The following is a 23,597-nucleotide window of genomic DNA, read 5'->3' as shown; positions in this document are numbered from 1 at the left end:
CAAGCTCCGAGTTCTTCAACTTTTCCCACCATTAATCCTCATGATTGTTTGCACTTATTGTAAGTCGCTTTGGACCAAAGTGTCTGCTAAATGAACTGTAATGTGATATTGAAAGGTGCAATTGTTGGGTAATTGTTTTTGGCATTGTTTTGGGGGTATGCGATGCATGTTGAGCTCTTACCAAACAACTGGTGCATTACTTGGAGTAGAAATGACTGCATGGCTCCATCTTGTGGAATAACAGATATATAACAATTAATAAGAGCATTAATAAGATTGTGTCTTATGGTTTAAAATAAATTGATAAGCTTGGTTGAAAATACAAAGCACACTATAGGCTATATAAATATAACATTCCATAATATTATTTTGTTCCTTCAAGTGTATTACATGTTTTGAATAAAGTTTTTTACAAAAAAGGGGAGGACGAGAAGAAGGTGGTAGGTAGAAGAAAAGATCAGCCATCTTCGTGAGGTCGAAATCTGCAGTGCAGGGGTAATATATTTAGTATTTATGAACCCTCCTGTACTCCAGTGATTACTGAACTCGAGTAGCAGTCGAAAACTGGATCTAGCCTCATGACTTTTACAACGGCTTAGCTTTTTACTAGCTCCTGGCTAGCTTGTTATATGAGCGTGTTAAAGTTACGTAGCCGCTGGAAAGATATGCGACAGACAGCCGCTGCATGGCACTAACGTAACACATTATTTCTGCTGAATACTAATGTCTCAGAAGCAAAGGCGCATAAATAATAACGGCAGTTGTTTAAGCAGTGGTAACGATAAGGAGGTACTCTGGGAATCACATCCGGCTGGAAGCACAGCACATCGTTTCATCTATTTCACTACACTTCACTGTATTGTACTGTACTGCACTCTAGTGTACTGTACTCTACTGTACTGTACTATACTGCTCTCTACTGTACTGTACTACACTATACTGCACTCTACTGTACTGTACTACACTATACTGCACTCTACTGTACTGTACTACACTATACTGCACTCTAGTGTACTGTACTATACTGCACTCTACTATACTGTACTACACTACTGCACTCTAGTGTACTGTACTCTACTGTACTGTACTATACTGCACTCTAGTGTACTGTACTACACTATACTGCTCTCTACTGTACTGTACTATGCTGTACTACACTATACTGCACTCTAGTGTATTGTACTATACTATACTGCACTCTACTGTACTGTACTATGCTGTACTACACTATACTGCACTCTAGTGTACTGTACTATACTACACTATACTGCTCTGTACTGTACTATGCTGTACTACACTATACTGCACTCTAGTGTACTGTACTATGTTGTACTACACTATACTGCTCTCTACTGTACTGTACTATGCTGTGCTACACTATACTGCACTCTAGTGTACTGTACTATGTTGTACTACACTATACTGCTCTCTACTGTACTGTACTATACTGTGCTACACTATACTGCACTCTAGTGTACTGTACTATGTTGTACTACACTATACTGCACTCTACTGTACTGTACTATGCTGTACTACACTATACTGCTCTGTACTGTACTATACTGTACTACACTATACTGCACTCTACTGTACTATACTGTACTACACTATACTGCTCTCTACTGTACTGTACTATGCTGTACTGCACTCTACTGTACTGTACTATGCTGTACTACACTATACTGCACTCTACTGTACTGTACTGTACTACACTATACTGCTCTCTACTGTACTATGCTGTACTACACTATACTGTACTGTACTATACTATAAGCTACTGTACGCCTGTTTACCTCCCGAGCCGTTCTGCTTTGCCGCAACGCCAACCTGTCGAGATTTAAGGAAACAGTAACACGTCAACGTTTTTTCCCCCCTTAGATATAACTTTATTGCTAAAATCAAGAATATACAAACAAGCCAACATCAAGTGATGATGACAGAAAAACAAGTAGATGGAATCAAAACCAGGAGAAATAATTTTAAAAATTCATTTTAAAAAAGGGCCCAAGAGGAACATTCTAGATAAATATGTATTCATTAATATATACATTTGATATTACAGAAATTAATGTTTTTTGTTTGTAAATATAGATGTTTGAATGTGAAATGTTGTTATGATAATAGTTAAATTATTAGTTTACATGATAAAGGCAATAGTTATTGTCTTCAAAATTGGTTATGGGGCTGCAACTATTGATAACCGAGTCAGTTCATCATTTTATGGACTAAATAATGAATCAAGAAAATAATCAGCCGATTAAAAATAATAGATAGGTGCAGCTGTTTAATCACAGTTTCTTTTCATCAAAACCTCAACTGTACCTTGGCCTATGGTCTCACATCCTGACTCATTCTTTACAGGAGTAGCTTTCGACCTCAGCAGAGACATCCACAACAACTGTGGTCATGAAACAGTTACAGTTACAGTTAATATGACTTATTGCACCTTCAAATGACCAAAAGACAGTGCCCTCTTTATTTTTATTCTATTATTCCATTCTTAGTCTCAAACCTGATGCAGACAATTTGTCACCCTGAGACGTAGACCTGCACAGCAGCGCTCCACTGTAGCCTTTGAGTGGACATGGCAGTGTGTGTTTCTGGGGGGTTAGGGTGGGGGCGCATTGATACGTACAGGAGGTGAGACTTTGGACTTGAGAGTGTTGAGCTATGTATCTATCAGCTGGAAGATAATATACAAACATGGGCTTCATGTAAAGATTTTGTTTTTGTAAAAATACACTTGATAGTATCAAGTATCATGTTTAAGGTTCTCTGTTCATATTGAATTATTCTCATGCTTGAGACATGAAGAGTTAATGATACTTGTCAAAATATAAAAATGACCTCTTTTTTCCTCTTCACTGTATCAATTTCAGATGCCAAGACATTGCTCAGCAGGCGGCTGCAAATCTCGGGACAACCGTGAGACTCGTAGTGCTGGTATCACCTTTCACAAGTGAGCATTCTGCATGATGCCTCTGGGATTTATAGACTTGTTGGTTACTGTTGTTTTCACTGTTTACAGGTTGGTTACCAGAGTAAGTGAGCAGAGTGAGAGTGGGAGGATTTTGGATGGAGTGTCGCCTTATTTCCCTCTCCATCCCGCTGTAATTTAGCTCCGGTGTCTACTACTCACACCATGAGTTCAAAGACTGCCCATGCCCGACCCAGAGGGCCGTTTAACTTTATGTTATGTCTATTAATTGTGTTTAAAGCTGGTATGTGTGCACAGTTGCTGATAAATATTAGGCTACACATAGAGATAGATTCCAGTGGTGACTGCGTAGGATTGTTTTTAGACTCGTGTGATACAAACATTTCCAATAACTTCAGAGCATTGTAAAGTCTAAAAGTCAACATTTATGGAAAAAAGATAGATGATCATTTTCAAAATTCACAACATGTTTTTTTATCTAACAAAATATTCTGCTTCAATCCATATGTGTTGCCATTTAGCCTTTCAAAAACAACATGTTCACTTTGCTCTACTTGCTGCACACAAAGTGAGGTACGCACTGACGAGTTCTATTTATTAAAGAAGGTTGATTTAATGAAAAACACTAACTCATTTAATCCCATGCATCACTTCAATAGACAATCAATACTTCATTCAAAAACCTCAATAGAGGCTTTGGATGTAAAAACAAAACAAAACCTTTGATACGGTACAGCCTCAGATCAAACGCAGCGCAGCTTTTTTATATGTTTGGAGCGAGCGGTGATGGATTTGAGCGGAGCAGGGTGAGCGACTGGAGCGGAAACTCACATGTTTTTTTTGTAAAACATATAGATGGTGATTTAGATGTAGTACATGAAAAAGAGCAGAACATTAACTCCCATCTTTAAAAAGTGTTACTGTTCAGTCTGAAACACTACATTATGCTCAGTATGATGTACTGAGTATCTTAGATGCTCTTTCTAGTTTGTATGATGTACTGAAATGTTTCCTATTTAACCTGAACTTGTGTATTGAAGTAACAAACGTGACGACAGCATGGCAGAGACTAAATGTTAATTTGATCAATAATACTGATCGCATTGTCACGGCCAGATTACCAAAAGGAGCAACTCGGAGGAACCTTTGGATCACCAACTGCCACCGTGCAGACTCCTGGGATCCCCAGACTGACTTTGTGTACTTCTGCTCCAAACACTTCCCCCCAGAGAGCTTTGAACTGACCGGATGCAGGTCTGTACACATTAAGACACTAGTTATCCAGCATTGTCTCCTGCTCACAGTGTTTGGGTAGCAGCCTTAAAATGTATGTTTCCAACCTTTTTACTCACAGCGGGATCAGAAGACTAAAGGAAGAGGCATTTCCTACAGTGTTTGATTCTTCTTCAACAACCAAATTAAGAAGACCAGCAACACCACAGAGACCAGGAGGCCTTCCTGTCAGGTAACAGAACTGATACAGAGTCACATTGGTCATGAGCAGTGTCTGTGACACACCATCAGCAGCTCAGAAGTGTGTGATTTCACATGACTTGTTATCAATACATAACTCTACAAAACAAAGGTGGCATGAGATGATGCACTCCACACTTAACCTGTGTCCCTGTGATGTCTTGTTTTAACTTGAAGGCTGCATCTGAATGAACTTTGACTTTGACCTACAGAAAAAGATCATCACAGGAATTGTTCCTGTTTTTGACATCCCTATTGTCAATTGTTCAGTTCGCAGTTCTGGCATTAGTGGCTTTATTTTTGCAATCTGCAAAACAATACATACATGAAACATTCTATATATTTATATTATGTTTTGACATTAGTATTTGAAAATTGAAATGTGGTTAATAATATGAACTTCATTTGATATTTTAACTTCATTACTGCCATGCTAACAGCTCTGTGAGGCTGAATTTCAGCTCAGTGGTGTTTTGAGCCAAATGCTAATTCTAACATGCTCACAACACGCTAACATGGTTTACTAAGTATGAAGTTTCCCCTATTCCCAAGTTTAGCCTGTTAACATGCTAACATTAGCTATTTAGCACAGCTGAGAATGAAGGATTGTCATCAGTTCTGCAGGTAAGTATTGAAAAATGTCAATGTTGACCTCATGATGTCACTAGATGAGGTCATGAACAAAATGTCATGCAGTCTGAACCAAAGTGGTGGACTGACCAATCGACATTGCCATCCTTAGATCCATGCTGCTAACATGGCCACAATAAAAGCACAGGAAATAGAGACAATGTGCCTCATTGTGATTGTACAGTATATAGAATACCATTATGGGTGAGACATGTGGAGACAGTTTGACTTGCTGCAGATTTGTATGTCTGTATAATAATTATATACATTTTATTTGGAGGCGCCTTTCAAGACACCCAAGGACACCGTACAAAATACAAGAGATAAAAACAGCAGGACATTGGAAGGGAGAGCAAACAAACAATACCAGAGCAGAACAATGCTCCTTACGGTTTGTAGCTGCTGGAACGTTCACAAGGCACATTACATCGAAGAACACTTGTGATGATTGGCTGCCGAGCAAAACTGTACAAATAGTCATTTGTTTCTAGATCACGGTACAAAAATGATCAAATGCAGGTATTGTTTGACTGGAGAGGCTTCGATACTAATTTGCACTGGGTTACATCGGTCAATACCTTAAAGGTATAGCCAGCCCTACTCACAATACTCTCTTTGACTGGTCGCCAGCGCTGCTAGCTCATCCATCTTTGTTAGCCAAAGGCAGACACGGCTTGTATTTCCTTTTCTTTGCCCTGAGTATTACTCCTGCCCTGCATCTCCTGCTCCTTCTCCTCCTCACTAAATATTGGGTTATAGTGATGAACTTTATTTTACCAAAGTTGAGGAAATTGATTCATTGGTCACCCACCTGTACGCCTTGCCCTGTGGAGGAAGAACTGATGGAACAAACAGCCGTTGTTACTTTGATCTTTTTTCCTGTAGGAAGAATCCCCGCTCAGACGACCAGGAGAACGCTCAGCAGGGGACAGACAGGGGTCGAACTTCAGAAGAACCCACAGTTCAGAGGTCAGTGGCAGAAGCTAAGGAGACTAACGAAGACATACCTGCATCTTCTAAAGAGCCATCAGAGGTGGAGCAGCTCTCCAAGAAAGAATGTGGTCCAGCACCAGTGTCTTGTCCGCACTCCCCATCACGGTACATGAGGCGTCTGCCCCCTCCTCCAGGCTTCTACCTGCCGAAGGAGCACAGCTATGCTCAGCTCTGCCCTCTGCTGTGGAGGAGACGTTACGACCAGGCCATTGACTGCTTGGAGAAGGCCTTACGACAATTGCATGCAGCCAGGCGGAGGGAGAACCGCCTGCGTAGCACTGTGCTGAGGCTACGTGATAAACGGCTGAAGCACACTCTACTTGTGCCACAAGATGGTTGTAAAAACAGGGGGAGCTGGACACCAGGGGGGGAGAAGAGACAAGGTAAAGGAGGTTCTAACCAGGAGGAGAGTGAGCCTGATGCTAAATCTGAAGGTACAGGGTTGTTTGAGGACAGATGTGGGGATCAGATGGAGTTGGGCGATCATTCATTTCCAGACACCAGCAGCTGGTCTGAGGAGGAGAAGGGATACTGCTTTTACTGTGGAAGAGGGCAGGTGCATGTTGGTGGTCAGGTAGCACACAGAGTTTCAAAGACTGGGAAAGATGTACAGCCCACAGTGCATGAGGTCTCTCTGAAGATTCAGAGAAGTGTTGAAGCCAGTACTTGTGGTACAGCTGAAAATGCTAAAGACGTACAAATAGTCCGGCTGGAAAGACCACCTGGGAAAAGTGTAGAAACCAGTGACTCCTCAAATGGAACAAATTCTCAAGTCCAGCTCCAAACTCAAGGTCTTCAACATGTGCTCCCTGCGGGGCTGTCTCTTTCTGATATTCATGAGCAGAGTTTGCAGTTTTTAGGCTCTCAGCAGAAACTCTCTGACATGAGTGAAGGGGACACTGAAGCTGTGGGTGAGGATCATCAGCAGCAGCAGCAGCTGTTTTGGATACAGGGCAGTGGTGAGGGACAGCTCATTCTGGTGCCTGTCCCTGCTGAAGATGGATTACAAAGCTTTCTCAAGATGGAAGGAGAAACTGATGAAACACAAACCTTGTCAGAAGTGGATGTTAAACGGGACTTGGGACACATGACTGAGAAGAGCGGAGGGCTGTCCAGAGTAGAAACAGCCTGTGAGCAGCACTCTGTCATCAGCACAACCCCGGGGGAAATGGGAGAAGATGTGAGGGAGAAACTTAAAGAACATCTGGAGGGATTTCACCTTCAGCTGAGCACCGAGTTTATAAACTGACAAGGTGTTCTGAATACCCAGAGCCATTGTGTTACCTGAATGATTTAGTATTTAGTTCATCTTAGTGGAATATGCTGAGTGTTGAGGGATCTAAATGTGTATTTCAGAGGGTGCTTGTTCTCTGGAATATATGATACCGGAGCAGCGGTCGTGGTGTTGTTGCAAAATAAAAATCCTTTAAAGAAGCAAAAGTGCAAATCAACGGATAAATGTTTTTATGTGCAGAGCCACAGTGAATGTATCTGCTACCTACTGTGTGCATCACCTGATGCATCTTCTTCCTGTGACATAGAGATCCATTGTTGTCCCGAAACTATTGAGAACACATCAATGAGCCACACTGTTGCACTGGGTGACAACATGAAACTATATATTTGTAAAGATGTACATGTTTAGTAGGGGCCAATGGAGTTGGAGCTGAGACAGTAGACACACACACACACACACACACACACACACACACACACACACACACACACTCTTCTTGGGATTTGTTGACAATTAGAAACATAATCTTTTAAGTTGTAAATAAAAAAACAAACAAAGATACAACTGGTAAAATAATAACACATTAATAATTCATATCTGAGATGACAAACATGAAGGTAAATCTCTGATGCTGAAATACAAGGAGAGTTCCATTTTTCATATTTTATGTGTTAGGACGTGCAGCCCTGTGTTCTCAGATATGTGCACGAGCAACGTATTGTGTGGTTCATGTTGAGCAGAGGATGTTTGTTGCAGGACGTTTCTAACCTGTGAAGAAATAGAAAGTGTTAGATCGTACAAATATTAACATCCACCTGACAAAAACGAAGTGAAGCGGACGTCCTCTCAGTGTTATAGATCCACAGTTAACATTCATTTTGAAGCACTGAAGGGAAACATTAGCTCATGATGACCAGCTGCTGAGTGACAGCTGTCACTGAAATGTAATTGACCTTGAGTTAAGATTTATTTTTGAAATAAGGCTACAATATGAGGAGAGAACATAAATAAATGCATCATAAAAGTATTGTTGGAAGGATCTTACCTGAAATGTTGACATGAAAGGAAAGATTGAGGCGTACACCCGCCTCCAACAAATGTGTGTTTTAGAATAAAGATACAATCATTTACTACACATACCTCCCTTTACATGCAAACAAAAGGTTCAAATGGCTGGAGGGAAACATGTATAGTGTCATGATAGAAAAATACATTTATATTTGTATAATGGGATTAACTTGAAATACCTTCTAAATGTCACTCCTGCTGGGAGAAATGTTTTCTATAGTGTGAAATGATATATGATACAGTGAGCAGAATGTCCATCCTATGGAAGCACACACACACACACACGATGTACACACACTCTTATGTCCTTTAGCGAAGTATAAATAAATATGCTTCACGTTGTTTCAAAAACATCCCTATAATGTCCTCTCTGATGTGATTTACTGTATCAAAGCATACAACATGTGTTCTCTGCTCATAGTCAGACGTAGCGCTCTAAAGATGTGGGTGTTTACCAGGCAGGGAGGGTCAAACAAAGTGATGCATTATGGGAAATCTAAGATCCAGGGTTTTTGTACTTTGACTCAGAAAAAATAGTGAAATCCTAAATTACTGGAGGACTCCTTTTGTTGTGAATGTTTTGTATTTCAGACATAAACAGCAAGTGTATTCGCAAAATGTTCTTTTGGAAACTAATGTTTTAGCACTATTTAATATCATGAGAACTGTGTGTGTGTGTGTGTGTGTGTGTGTGTGTGACAGTGGTAAAATGAGAGGTTGATAGTCTCATACTGAAACAATTCACTGTGGTGTCTTTGACTGGGTGTGGCATCAACCATTTAGATACACAAGGACCTGGAGGGGGGGTGGGGTGGGTCTGCCCATGTAAACAATGTAAATCCTATCTTGAGACACACCTTTCACCTTGAGGACACGAGCGGCTCTCTACACTATCGAAGCTCTCCTTTTTGTTCAGACTGAAGATCTGCTGTCTGCTGGAAATCTGTTAATTCTTTTGCCGTTTTTTTCTTCAGCTAAATTCTTGTGGTTAATTTGAACCAAACTTCAGTTTCCCCCTCACGTCACGTGTACACCCATCCCACTGACATCATAAAACCAGATAGAAAGAATGTGGTCTTGCCTGTTTCCTTCTCCCTCCTTCTCACTCCTTTTTTTTTATTATCTCAAACTGTCCCAACTTTAAGTCTCACACAAAGTCTGCAGTATCCGAGGTATCTGGTGTCACATGAGCAGTTGGCAGTGAAGAGGTTAACACTGTGACAGTCTGCAAGAAAAGTAGAATACCAGCCTCAACATGCAGGCAGTTATTGCGCAAAACAACAGCTTCCAACTTTGACTAAAGCTTTCCAGATGTGGAATGAGTGTCTGCTGAATGTGATTCTTTGCCTCAGAATATCCACACACATAATTTAATACAGAGTTATACTTTCACAAGAAGTCTGTGCACACCTCCAAACACACACACACACACACATGTACAGTGTAGGCTACATGATATCATGTATGCTCCTTCTTCTTCTTCCTGGCTTTTCTCTCATGCTGAGGGAGGATCCAGGAAGGCTGCCAGTTAGTGACTGTCAGTAACCACTGCACACACACACACACACACACACGCATATACACACACACACACACGCACACACACGACGGACAGACAGACAGGCAGGCAGACATACAGCAGGGAGAAAAGCGCAGTGAAACTTACAGTCGATATGTCTCAGGTAAGAAATAATACTTTTCTTTTATTGGTGACAACTAAAACCTGAGTAAAACTCGACACCCTTTTAGTAGTGTTGACTTTTGTAACTTTACATTTTAGTTTTCACTTGTTTGCTGTTGACTTTGTTAGCTAGGAAAAAAATAAAAGGTGGATATGTATTTCGAACGAGAGCTGAACCATTACAGAAGAGTTTCGAGCTGAAGCCCCGGGGAGGGGGGGGCCGAGGACATTTCTCCCCGGACACAAAGTGCAGTTTTTTCGTCGCCGTGTGTGTGTAGCTGTGCGGCTGCTTGTGGAGCCGTGTCGGCGGCCCCTCCCTGAGAACAGGCTCTAACGTTACTGTAGCGCGCGCACTGCAGGCTGCTTTAACGTCCAGCTTTAACAATGTGACAGTTTATTATGGAGAGCACTGAGATTCATCCACCTGTACAACATAGCTTCCTCTTTATTATAGGACCTTTGTCATTGTGCTACATGTTCTTCCTTCCTTAATAATGCTAAGCTGTCATGTTCATGGCACTACAACCAACCACCATCGTGTCACTTTAAGTACAGTTTGAAAAAACAAATCGTTTTTTATTTAGCTTACAAACTTCCTCTCAGCTCACTGGTGATGTAGTTTCAGATCAGCAGTGAGCTGTGAAGAAATGTAGGGATGTGGGTGTGGTAATGGGCAGTGTAACAGAAAACAGGGAGTCTGTCTTTAATTGTTCTCATTGTAACTAAATTACCAAGTACTTACACATTTTACAATACAAGTTAAAAAAAACAAAAAACAAATTGGCTATTTTTTTGAAAATAACTATTTCCTGGCCTTAAACTAAAGCCTCCTGCTTGTACTTCAGAGACTCGTTCTGCATCCTTGTGCAATACTTGGTGGCTCTGGAGCGAGGATAGTGTCTGTCTGTGGGAGAGTTTCTGTTGAGGTGCAGTGGGCTTGCAGCAGCTTGTGTACTATCAGTCACAAAGGGTGTGGTTTTGACAAAGCTGTTGGCCCACATGCACTGAATAACTGCAGCAAGACACACATCTTTAATGCTGTTCTAAGCCACATTTACATCAACACTGAATCAAACGACTGCATGTAATGTTGAAGATGTTGCTCACTAACTCTGCAGTTCTACACAGATTTTTAGACTTTCAGCTCATAGTCCAGGTTTTAGAACACTACTAAAGTTTAATTCCGTCTCACAGCCCACGTTGTTTCAGAGAAAAAGCTCTGTTCCAGCCTCCGTACACGAGCGACAGACACATTCAATGACTATTTGGTGAACATAGTGGAGAGTTTAGCAGCTAAAGAGAGTGATGTTTCCCTCAGGAGTTGGTGGAGATTAAACAAAGATCTAAAAGAGAGAGAATATATATAATATATATAATATGAGGTGTTGATGAGTTGCCTCCAAGTGGCCAGGAAATGAATAAATATTGCTTTAAACAGTTGTAATACCTTGTACACTCCTTACGAATTGTACTGCTAGATTATGGAAATGTAAACAGGAAAGGAATTACTAAACGGCAGTGTCATAAAAGTGAGATTTAAAGGTCCATTTTGTTGAGGAAGCTCATGTGATTCGATTGAAAGATATCAGATGCTAAATGAACATTTTGGTAGATTGTTTTGTCCACTCGGTTAAACAACTTTAGAAACTTATAAACACCAGTTTTTACAGGCCTTAAAAAGATAGAGAAGTAGCTAACTGCATAAACATAGTTAGATCTAATGGTTAAGGGCGGATCACATTCATGTCCATATTCAAATAGATATGGTACTTGTTTAACAGCTCTGTCCTCAGGATGAAAACCAACACACTGCGTCGTGTTATTTAAACTAGTTAGCTACTTATCTCTACTTTCTTATGTTTAACAAAAAATTAAGCAATAAAACAGTGACTTACAAGATTTATTAAAAATAATCACCGCAGGCTCTGGATGGGAATGAACTTTGTGTGTGCGTAATGGGACACTAGGAGCCTCTCAGTCCAACGAGGGGAGAGCGGAGTGCAGCAGTCCATCGCCCACTGTATTCAGCAGCTAGTCTCTAACTGTCTGCCTGCTGCTGAGCAGGTAGTGTACAGTGGCTTTTTACAGCCTTTTCTCAGAAAACAGCTGCATGCTGCTGTTGGAAACAACAGAATGCGAGCAGCGAGAGTGAACCAGAACAGTGAACCCGACAGATAAACAATGATCTGACTCACTATAAAGCTTCTTAGAGCCGAGAAGAGCTACAGATTCATCTTATAATTCCCTTAATCACCACGAGCAACACCTTTCACATGGACGCATTGTTTTCACATTATCATTTGATACATAGTTATAAGAAAAATAAGGATTATAGCTGCTTTAACCAAGTAGTTTTAGTTACTTACACTTAATCAAACCTCAAAGATTAAATAGGCACTCGTCCTCCAGCAGTAACGCTCTCTGGTGACTCGTCCTCCAGCAGTAACGCTCTCTGGTGACTCGTCCTCCAGCAGTAACGCTCTCTGGTGACTCGTCCTCCAGCAGTAACGCTCTCTGGTGACTCGTCCTCCAGCAGTAACGCTCTCTGGTGACTCGTCCTCCAGCAGTAACGCTCTCTGGTGACTCGTCCTCCAGCAGTAACGCTCTCTGGTGACTCGTCCTCCAGCAGTAACACTCTCTGGTGACTCGTCCTCCAGCAGTAACACTCTCTGGTGACTTGTCCTCCAGCAGTAGCAGTCTCTGGTGACTCGTCCTCCAGCAGTAGCAGTCTCTGGTGACTCGTCCTCCAGCAGTAGCAGTCTCTGGTGACTCGTCCTCCAGCAGTAGCAGTCTCTGGTGACTCGTCCTCCAGCAGTAACAGTCTCTGGTGACTCGTCCTCCAGCAGTAACGCTCTCTGGTGACTCGTCCTCCAGCAGTAACGCTCTCTGGTGACTCGTCCTCCAGCAGTAACGCTCTCTGGTGACTCGTCCTCCAGCAGTAACACTCTCTGGTGACTCGTCCTCCAGCAGTAGCAGTCTCTGGTGACTCGTCCTCCAGCAGTAGCAGTCTCTGGTGACTCGTCCTCCAGCAGTAACAGTCTCTGGTGACTCGTCCTCCAGCAGTAACACTCTCTGGTGACTCGTCCTCCAGCAGTAACACTCTCTGGTGACTCGTCCTCCAGCAGTAACAGTCTCTGGTGACTCGTCCTCCAGCAGTAACAGTCTCTGGTGACTCGTCCTCCAGCAGTAGCAGTCTCTGGTGACTCGTCCTCCAGCAGTAGCAGTCTCTGGTGACTCGTCCTCCAGCAGTAGCAGTCTCTGGTGACTCGTCCTCCAGCAGTAGCAGTCTCTGGTGACTCGTCCTCCAGCAGTAGCAGTCTCTGGTGACTCGTCCTCCAGCAGTAACACTCTCTGGTGACTCGTCCTCCAGCAGTAACACTCTCTGGTGACTCGTCCTCCAGCAGTAACAGTCTCTGGTGACTCGTCCTCCAGCAGTAGCAGTCTCTGGTGACTCGTCCTCCAGCAGTAGCAGTCTCTGGTGACTCGTCCTCCAGCAGTAGCAGTCTCTGGTGACTCGTCCTCCAGCAGTAACAGTCTCTGGTGGACTTGTCATCAAGGGCAAATCCTGTTATAGGGCTATGACCCTTATCATAAAATGGTACTAGAACTAGTTATGATTTTCTTTTTTCTTCTCCCCAGTATTCAGACCTTGAGAAGGCTATCAGCACACTGGTCACACAGTTCCACTCTGCCTCAGCTGACAATGGTCCAACGCTGAAAACTGATGAATTCAAAAGTCTTTTGTCCTCCCAGATGCCTAACTTGGTCAAGGTAAAACTCTTTCTGTCAGTCTCCATGCGGCCTGCTTTTGACTACACAACGTTTGTTTGTCTGTTTCTTTCCTCAACTGACTTCTCCTCGTCACCATGTTCCCAAATGTCACCTATAACTTTGTTTACATTAGAACTATTTGTGGTTTCACAGTGAGCACACAAATAACTTTGAACTGTTTTTGCCTTGCTCATTATTACCAACAGATGGGCGGAGACCAGGCAATGGGTGGTATCCTGCAGAAGATGGGTGTCGGTGACGGCGAGGGCATCTCTTTCAAGCATTTCTGGACCTTAATCCAGTCAGTAGCCACCAACCAGCACGGCCTCCTCAGCAGCCAGACAGGCTCCTCATGCAACTGCATCCTCCTGTGAAGAGGTCGCGGTCAGCTCTGAGCTCCACCCTGGAGTTAAACTAACAGAGTAACATTATGCACATCACTCTCCTAATCAGGTGTCAGACAGAATACAAAGGTACAAAGTCTAGTCTGCACAAAGCAAAAGCTGTTCCCAACATTTTTGACTAAAACATTAAAGTTTTGAAATGTTTTGGTCTCTTATCTGACAGGTTTCCACATCACACTGCCAGTATACTGCCCAGCATCCTCTGCACCATTTACAGTTCCATTTCACTCTAGTTTGTAATCAAATTCTTACATCATCCAAGTCTACACGTTGTTATATTTTTAAACTACAATTTGAACTATCAAGTAAATATTTTACTGAACATGTTGATGTGTTATTGGACAGGACGATATTAGCCACAGAAGGTTAGCTGTTGCATTAGATATAAACATGTGTGTTTCAGAAACGCCCTCCAACATCTTCTTCATTTTAAATGGGGACATTCAGAACAGCTATTCACACTTCTGCAGAAGGAGCTGGGCATTATCACGGCCAGTTGTTAACATGTCACTTTCCCTCATTTGCTCCAATTTTTCCCCATGTATAATAGTGATTCATGGTGCCTTCAAATGGCTTGTGTTTACTTCACTAATCATAGGAGGAGGAACGGCCCTCTGTTATGGTGGAGTGTTGACACTTGTGAAAATGGTGTTCTCCATCAAATGGAAGCATGACTTCGAAATGGAGAAGATGCAACATCAGTCACCATTAAAAAATTAAGAAACAAGAACAGGGTCATCTCACTAGTTAACCACATACATTGAAAATAAATTGAACAAGTTGAACTTTCAGACGTTTTGAAACATTTAGAAGTGTTCTCTTCCTTTGTGTGGAACTGACTCCCATTCACATTATCAGTTCTTGTGTTTGCAACATGACAGTGTACACAGTCATTTCAAGCCTCTTTAAATATAATGTACTCATCATCTCAATTTGACCTGCGTCAGTAACAGAACACAAAGGCGTGCTCTGTATTATTTCTAAATGTCAGTATGTTTGATTTTGCAGCCATCTGGTGAACATTAATTGTGTGCTTTATAGTCCCTTTATACGTTTCTACCAGTAATGCTTTACCCTCAGCAATCCTGCATTTTCTATGTATTTATATTTTGTAATTCTCTGTATTCTGACCTGTGTGACGCCATAAGAAAAAGGATGTAATAAACAGAAAGAAATCACCATTTAAATGTGTTTAATCATTTATTGATTTAATAACAAAAGAAGATCTCTCACACTGTTTAAGTTGTTTATATGAAATATCTGCTTTCATTTAGTACCTTATCAGGATCATTCTCACTTTTCTAGCAACAATCAAACGTGTAGCCGTGTCAGCAAACTGAAGCCATAAAAGTAGACTACGCAGCACTTTATTAAAGTATCATATCAGCAGCCTGCAGAACATCTGTTTCAGACCTGTATGCACAGAAGAATACTAGAACCAACTACGCTACAGAAACACAATGACATGAACTGTGGCAGGATTATGGATTTAAACTCTCATGTGAAGGTAATACATCCTCTCTTGAGTTTCTTCCCTCAGATGGACCTCAAAAGAATTCTAGATAAGATGTGAACACAATCTTATTCATGACTTTGACCTTCCCAAAGATGAGCAGCTCTGTTTGCTCATAATGCTCGACAGCATTCATCATCTGCTTCGATTTGATCAGCTGTCAGTCTGATCCTCCCTGTCGGGAGCGGCCTAATTCACAACCTATGACACAAGCATATGCTTGAAGACAATGTTGTCTTCTTGTCCTGACTCTTTAAGACAAATTGCTTTCAGGAGTCTTTTTTCTGGGACATAATCAGGAGCACCTTCTTTCATTCTCCTCAAAGAACAATCTCCAAGTGAGCCCCTCCAGGCAGTCAATACAAGGGTACTTGTTGCGCACCTCCTTTGGAACAAACATCTGAGAGTCTCGAGATATAAAACCTTTCCTTTATAATCAGAAAACGCTGGCCCTGCACAGCCAAATTCCGCTTAGGTCACCTCTTTGGTCCAGTTCAGCAATGACTCTTCCTCTGTGGTCATGGGACCTCCAGACTCCGTCACTCCTATTCATTGTCTCTCCGTCAGACCTAACAGACAGGAAGGAGCTGTGTAGGTGTAGCTTTGTTCCACACTGAGGGAGCAGAGAACATGTAGCAGCTGCAACATAAAGTGCAGGCCATTTCCAAGGTTGGAGCTGATGAGGCTGATGGTGCCAAGAGGACCACAGATGCATTCCCGCTTTTTTTAAGGTTGAAATCTGTCAAGTTCCTCTGGGTCATAACCAGCTAGCTGGACTGTTCTTGTTGTTACCACTGCTGCCATAACCAACCAGTGACATCATGATTTCTAGTAGAAAATAAATGGCTCCCCCTGAGAATATGTAGCACCCCCTTCTGGTACCTTAGCAACATTGATACAGTGAGTGGCTGCCTCAGTGCAGGGTCCTCTTCCATAATAACTATAGTTTGATGGCTGTTAGGATCACCTCCTTCTCTAAGGGTCTTGTGTTGTTGGGTAAATATCATTTCTGTCTGAAATGTGTCACGAGGGCTGAATCTAAATTGGTGTGCTTCCTTATTGAGACAAGTAGCTAACACACTGACACAAGCAGGTACTGTCTGCTAAATGGAACACAGTACATGAAAAACAGGACTCCAGCTATCAGTGATTCTCGGTCCCTGTGTCTTTAACATAGACAAAGTCAGAGCTTCTGTAAACCACAAATCTACTCTCGTATCGACTGCACTCCTTAGTTTGGACTTGGTGTGTCTGTGATGATCAGTTGTCCACTTTCCAGCATGTCCAGGATCAGGCTGTAGTGGGTCACACCTTGGTGGAATCCTCAGAAAATATGCCCTGGAAATAGATAAGTGATGGGTGAATATGAGCCAGTGGATCAAATACTCACACTGCCTGAATATAGCATGGGACGCATGTTGAGGTGAATATATAAAAAGTAAAATCAACAGGGATTTAAAAAATTATTAGAATTTATTACCATATAAAACATACATAATGTGCTCTCCTCAAAACCACCAGAGTCCAGTAAGAGAAACTGTTTTACCTCGCTGAAACACATCCCTGTAACTCTGATGGGAACTGAAAGGATCTTTATTCTTCTTCTTCTTCTAAATTATTGTAGTATCAAAAGCATTAATGCAATGTTACATTTTGCAGCTGTTTTCCCTCAGAGATAATCTGAATAGTCATGTCCGGTATATCACACGAAAGCAGCAGATTGTTGCATCGTGTGTCTCACCTGCTGCCCAGATTACAGCCCAATGTAGTCCTCTGAACACTCCGATCTGAAAGGACAAGAACAGCTATTGTGTGTCGCTCCTTCCACTGCTTAGTGTAAAATGAATAATCATTAGTTCTGCCCCACTATGTTCCACTGATGCATTGTAGGTCCAAACAGACCAGTGTTTATGTCTGCAGCTCACTGAATATGGAGAATCACCTTTCTAAATGTGACTCATTTGGTTTTCCTAAGAGGCTTTAACTAAATGCCACATATAAGGAGAGACATTAAAACAGCAGTCTATTTAGAAAACTAAAGCATATTTTATAAAGTGTAATGATCTCTGCAGAGCAGCTGAAGTCACAGATCAATGTGAATTCACCAGGCACAGGAGCTGGGTTAACTGTTTACCAGGTACATTTGTATAATCTAAGGCAATTTAAAACACAGTATGTGATATAGAAAGATAGGCAGATACTGTCACGATCTGGTTGTACTTTGGTTTCCTGTTTTATTTTGAAATGTTCACTCCCCCTTGTGTAATGTCTAGTCATACTTCCTGTCTGTGTTTTTCCCCTCCCTTCCTGACTGTTAATTAGTTCCTCCTGTGTCCATTCACCCTGGCCTTGTGTCTTTGCCTTTCTCCCCCAGCTGTATCTTGTTCCCTCGTTTGGTGTCTGTGCATATATCCCTGTCTGTCCCAAGTGTGCCTGCTCAGATTGTCATTCATGTTACGTGGGTGTTACCTGCTGTGCTTCGTTGTGGCTACTCCTGGTTGGTTTGAGTTTTCAGTTTTATTTGTTACTTTGTATTTTTGGATTCAACTTTGTTACCATCTTCGTCTGTTTGCTGCATGTGGGTCCTCCCCGGTCCTGAATCGTGACGGATACTGACCTCGAGCATAGAACTGAATGAGTCTGACAGCATCAACAACAACAACTGAACATAAGCATTTTTGATTGTCTTACTTTGCACATGTTTGCTTGATAAAGCCTATAAGAGTATTAAGTATTACACTGTAGGACGTTCCTAATAGTATCAGAGGTGTGTCCAGGACCACAGCTGCTGCTCCAGGGCTTCCTTCCCACATCTCTTTCAGGAAACACTTTTATGAGATGAAGGAAATTCTTATGCAGGGCTGGATTCAACCAAGAGGGTGCCTGCAGATCATGAGACTACAGACTGAACAACAGCAACTCACACATTACATTAATAGCACTGCTCAATGCAGAGAAGGATTGTTATTAACTGTAAACTCATCTCTCTTCTCAAATATTCATAAGCAAACTTCATCACCTTTACACAATCCCTGTCAAGAAAAGTATTCGTAAGAACAAAAGTATTCTGCTGGCAAATTATTATTTACTCAAATGTACATTTTTAAGATGGTTTCTGAAGCTTTTCAGAATAAAGTCCTGAAGACATATTAGTAAAACTGTACTTTAATGTCAGTCATGTTCTCAGTTGTATTGCAATGAATTAATGTTATATTCTTCAGACTCCTGTTTGAACTTTAGTGTTCAATAAATAAGAAAAGAACAACCTTCAAACATCTTGAAACGAAAACCCCCAGTGGGCACATGGTCTCTCTCGGGGGTGCACTACCACTCGGCGACTTGGGAGCCTACACACTCAACACAAGCAGCACAATGCACCAGGGACACTGCGTTGTGCATAAATAAAGCTTTTCGCAGGGAGGCATGGACAGTCCTCAATGAAAGTCCTCATTGACCATGCACGGCCCAGACACACAGGGAAACCAACCAGCACTGCTGGCCCAAGTTCCTGTGTGGCTATTAGGTTGTGGAAATGTGATTTAAACAAATGTAGGAATATGTACCATGAAGTCAGGATCAATTTAATTAACACACACATAATTATTTAGCTGTTGCACTCACTGAATTGCCTTTAAATGCTTGCAGTCTGAGAAAGATTAACCATTACTCCAACTCCATACTTTAGTGGAATACCTGCTGCCTTCAGAGCTTCCTAACTTCACCAATGTTTTTCTCGTACAGACACCATGAAGCAGATGACAGACGGCATCATACTTGTGTCATGATCTGCTCAATTGCTCCACATCAACCTGTGTGCAAGCAACTTCATGTTTGATGCTGGGAGGCATTCAGCCTGTTACCACATGGCTGTTTCCAGGTCACTGCTAATCCTTTCCAATCTTCTTTTCTCCTCATTAGCCATCTTACCCAGTCCTTTCCCTGCTGCGCTCACAATGAAGCCTGTCTTTGAATAATTCCTATTGAAGGCTAATTTTACAAGCCGTAGTTTGAACCTTCGTTTCTTACTGGAATTACTGTTGAATTGTAATCTATAATAGTGTGACATGACAGGTAAAACAAACATTTTGATCAGGCAAGGAACCCGAAGTGGAGGCTGGATGGAGACTGAATGGAAGTGGCTTTAAGAACAAGCAAAGAATGGATCGTGTCAGCGAACAAAATCCTCTGCGTGCATGAAGTTGTTGTGAATGTGGACCAATTCTGCAGCAATAGCTGTTTTTCATGTGACGCCGTCTGAGCAGATGAGACATCCTGGTGGGAGACAGAAGGTTCTTCAGCAAAATATTAAGACGGAAATCAAGTAAAACAACAGGTACATACAAAGATTACTCGCTGAAGACGTTGGTTTTAATCCTTGCACCTACCTTCCTCTCTTTAAAAACCCTTTCCTTGCTGTATGATACTGTTAGGGCTGTACTATGAAGTGAGATTAGTATGTTGGTAAGGTATGTTGAGTCAGTGTTCTATGTCACAAAGCCGGCATCTCCTTCAGATCAGCCTCTGAGCGATACAGATTCTACGCTGAAGGAATATGTTTTACATGCAAACTTGTTGAGCCATAACGCACTGTGGTGCATCTTAATCGAGTAAGAATACGGCTGGGAGATATTGAAAACGTCAAAAATCAAAACAATTATTTGACCAAATACCTCAAAATCGATATTGCAACAACATTGTAGGGTTGACTATTGATGATTTCACAACATATTTACACAATGATATGGAACAGTTCACTTACCCTTTGTTCCACAGGGCCGTAGCCAGGGTTTAGAAATCAATGAGGTCAGAAATGTTCTCTTTTACTGCATTGCTGGACAAGAAAAATAAAATAAAATTGAATGAGAATAAAGTGATAATATCTACCTGTCCAGTAGTCTGCTGTGCATGACGTTATTGCTCTGCTGACACGGTAGAATCCCCTCGGACCGTCTCTCAGACACAGAACTGTTTGGGACTCTCTGGATGAGTGTGAAATGTGAAAATACCTGGGGGCCAGCTGCTTCTTGCATTATATGGGTCATTTATATAACAAAAAAATCACATAAAATCTAATTGTACTCTTAAGATTTTATTTTCAGTGTTATTATATAACGATATATATGAGGTGGCCCAACAGCAGACTCTGAAAGGACTTCAGGGACGGGTCTGGGGTCAATTCATCCTGTCATGGAGGGTTTTGGGGGGGTCACACAGCTCCAGTGATCTGCTGAAGGTCTGTGTGGAGATGGTGGCAGATGCTGTGTGAGCAGCTTCCACTTGAGATGATGGGCTGCCATATAAGGATTCACTGAAAGCCTACATTGAATGGATACACAGAGAGGGGGCTATTGACTGTATACTCGGGCTGTAATGTGTGCGGCTGCCCTGTAGGTGGAGGCAGCTGGAGTCTGCTGACCTTCAGATGGGAGGAGGCTCTGGGGCTTTGTTGTTATAGTAAAGGCTCCACCGGTCAGCGTTTTCCTCCCTAGGTCACGGTTGTTCTGGCCACTTTTCACCGGTGCAAACACAGGTAGGCAGCGAAGTGCGGGCTTTCTTATAGAGCATCAAGAGAAGACCGGAGAGGACAGCAGCCTCAGACATGTAAGATCACTTTTTGTTTTCACATCAGATGGATGAGTGCTGTTTGTCTCTAACATTTACAGTAATGACGGCTCGTTTAGTTGTACGGCATCCTGTTGCACAGATAAGAAAGATGACTCCTTCTGAGAACAAGCCGCACCAACGCGAAGCAACAGGCACAGTTCACTTCCAGCACTTAGAACATCACACAATGCACGTGAATGTGTTGTAACAGTGTTGGTGTTAGCAGCAGGGTGTGAGCCTGGCTGTGGAGCTCTACATGGAGCTACCACGTGTTTAGTTTACAGATAAGTGTTAACTGCCCAGAGGACTCTCAGCTAATGTCTGCTGAGCCTGTGTGTAGCACACAGTGTAGTCTGCTCACATGACTGAGCTACAGCTAAAGCTAAGATGAACACACACACACACACACACACACACACACACACACACACACACACACACACACACACACACACAGACATTGATTTGCCCATGTTTGTTGCTGCTGATGCTAGTGTGTGTGGTGATGTACATGGTGCCTGTAAGTGAGCAGCCTGTGTGTCTGAGCAGAGTGACCTGCTGCTGATAAACACACACATGTTTTGGATATTTGGCTTAGACATGACCAGCTGTAGTCAGCAGGGACACATGCTGTTGTTATGTCATTTAATGCCACACCATTAACCCATTCTGGATCTTCCCTTCACACCAACACAAATTGGCACAGTGTGAGGATAACTTTGATTAAATAGGCCTTTTTAACAATTAGAAATGTTGCAATAACTAACTCACTCACTAAATAATCCTGTTAAAAGGCAAATCAGAATTGGACACTCACATTTCCACATATTTTACAGCAGACAACAGATGGCTTGGGCTAACTTGACACATAGATTTGTAAACGTGTGTGTGTGTGTGTGTGTGTGTGTTGTAGGAAACAACACCTTTGTATTCTGTACAGTGTAGAGAACACGTAGAACTGATGGATAAGGCAACTGAAAAATGATGTTCTTTAAAGGGCCTACGAAATGATATTTCGTCAGTGTTATTGGCCTTGGTATATGATAGAGGTTGCATATTTATTGTGAAATGTGCCATATATATATTTTTAATATTGATGTATTCGTAATAAATCACGATCAAGCTTTACAGACGTCGATGTGTCCAAGTAGAGAAATAATTGAATATTTAGCGATCGAGCAATTTGCGGACAACTAGTCGGGTTCATAACAATTCAAGGAAACCAAGCTATCGACTCGATATAGGATAGCTTGTGATCTATTTACGATCGAGGATAATGTTACGTTTTATTATGATGTATTAACTATATATTGAGAAGTTCTATGAACTATAGTCAAATGTATATACCTGTCTGTGTTCTGCACAGGATCTCCGCCAAATCCAGATTCACCGTTACGTTCATCCGCCTGTTCGCTCCCGTCTGTGTCTCCATCTTGAATACTGTGTCTCGAGCTGCTCTGTTTCCACCACGTTAAACTCGCCCGCATGATCTAAATCCACGACACCGGCATCCTCTTCAATGAACTCCTCTTCTTGAAGGTGCAACGAGTCTATAGACGACTCACTGTCACTCGATTCTGTCGGAAATATCCGAGCCAGAGTCCGACATCAGCCACGTCTGTCGCTTCTGCCGTGCTGTCTGTGTATTCAACTGGTGGACTGTTTTCTACTTGTGACGTCAGAACACGGCGTCGGGTGTTTCCGGTAGCGGCAATGTAAACATCGGTGGTCGACATACTAAATCATGATTTATTAAATACTGCGATGATTGTGTCGTAAATAACACATAATTTTACACCACAAATAGCATTTACTATCATCAGTAGAAATTCATGTTTATCATTTCGTAGACCCTTTAAGTGAGCAGCTGGAGATTTGATGTCTTTGTTGTGAATAGCACACTTGTGCCTAATTTGATCAACATGAGGAACATCTCACGATGTAAGCAACATAAGTCGGATAACATGTGATTTGGCTTCTGTCTATGTGTCTCTCAGATCCAGTGATGGTGTGCTGTAGAAACCAGAGTATGTGTCTTCAGCCACGATCCCCAGCCCCGAGAAGTCTTTGACACTCTGGCTGAACATCAGACCCGGTGCTCCCTCATTCCTGCTGTAATGGAGAATCCCAGCCTGCTGTCCCTCATCGTGGCCTTGCTGAGTTTTCTGAGTCCATGTCTGACAAGAATGACTCCCAGGGTCTCTTTCCATATGGGTGAGTGAACACTTTGTTATCTTCTGAGATACCAATACACTACGCAGCAGTTTGTACACCTATGAAGGAAG

General features: G+C 42.1%; 3 protein-coding genes across 4 annotated transcripts in view; all 3 read left to right on the top strand.

Annotated features, from left to right (window-relative positions):
- The first annotated feature begins 419 nt into the window (after positions 1-419).
- On the top strand, positions 420-9,380 carry thap7 (THAP domain containing 7). The gene is made up of 5 exons (XM_029443216.1): positions 420-495; positions 2,880-2,959; positions 4,055-4,192; positions 4,293-4,403; positions 5,927-9,380. Exons 2-5 carry the CDS (start codon positions 2,880-2,882, stop codon positions 7,281-7,283), a joined length of 1,686 nt encoding a protein of 561 aa, XP_029299076.1. The 5' UTR covers positions 420-495; the 3' UTR covers positions 7,284-9,380.
- Positions 9,381-9,871: 491 nt separating this feature from the next.
- On the top strand, positions 9,872-15,382 carry s100v2 (S100 calcium binding protein V2). Its single transcript, XM_029443235.1, has 3 exons — positions 9,872-10,021; positions 13,660-13,791; positions 13,998-15,382. Exons 1-3 carry the CDS (start codon positions 10,013-10,015, stop codon positions 14,163-14,165), a joined length of 309 nt encoding a protein of 102 aa, XP_029299095.1. The 5' UTR covers positions 9,872-10,012; the 3' UTR covers positions 14,166-15,382.
- A 5,672-nt stretch (positions 15,383-21,054) lies between these two features.
- The window catches only part of sema4ab (sema domain, immunoglobulin domain (Ig), transmembrane domain (TM) and short cytoplasmic domain, (semaphorin) 4Ab), a 21,617-nt gene continuing 19,074 nt past the window's right edge, over positions 21,055-23,597 (top strand). For both annotated transcript variants that reach the window (XM_029443211.1, XM_029443212.1), the window contains exons 1-2: positions 21,055-21,309; positions 23,310-23,526. In XM_029443211.1, coding sequence (XP_029299071.1) covers positions 23,430-23,526 — 97 coding nt within the window. In that variant the 5' untranslated portion in view covers positions 21,055-21,309; positions 23,310-23,429. The remainder of the gene's footprint in view (positions 21,310-23,309; positions 23,527-23,597) is intronic.

Source organism: Cottoperca gobio, chromosome 11 (assembly GCF_900634415.1).
Source record: "Cottoperca gobio chromosome 11, fCotGob3.1, whole genome shotgun sequence".
Classification (NCBI taxonomy): Eukaryota; Metazoa; Chordata; class Actinopteri; order Perciformes; family Bovichtidae; genus Cottoperca; species Cottoperca gobio.
This window is presented reverse-complemented; position numbering and strand designations above follow the sequence as displayed.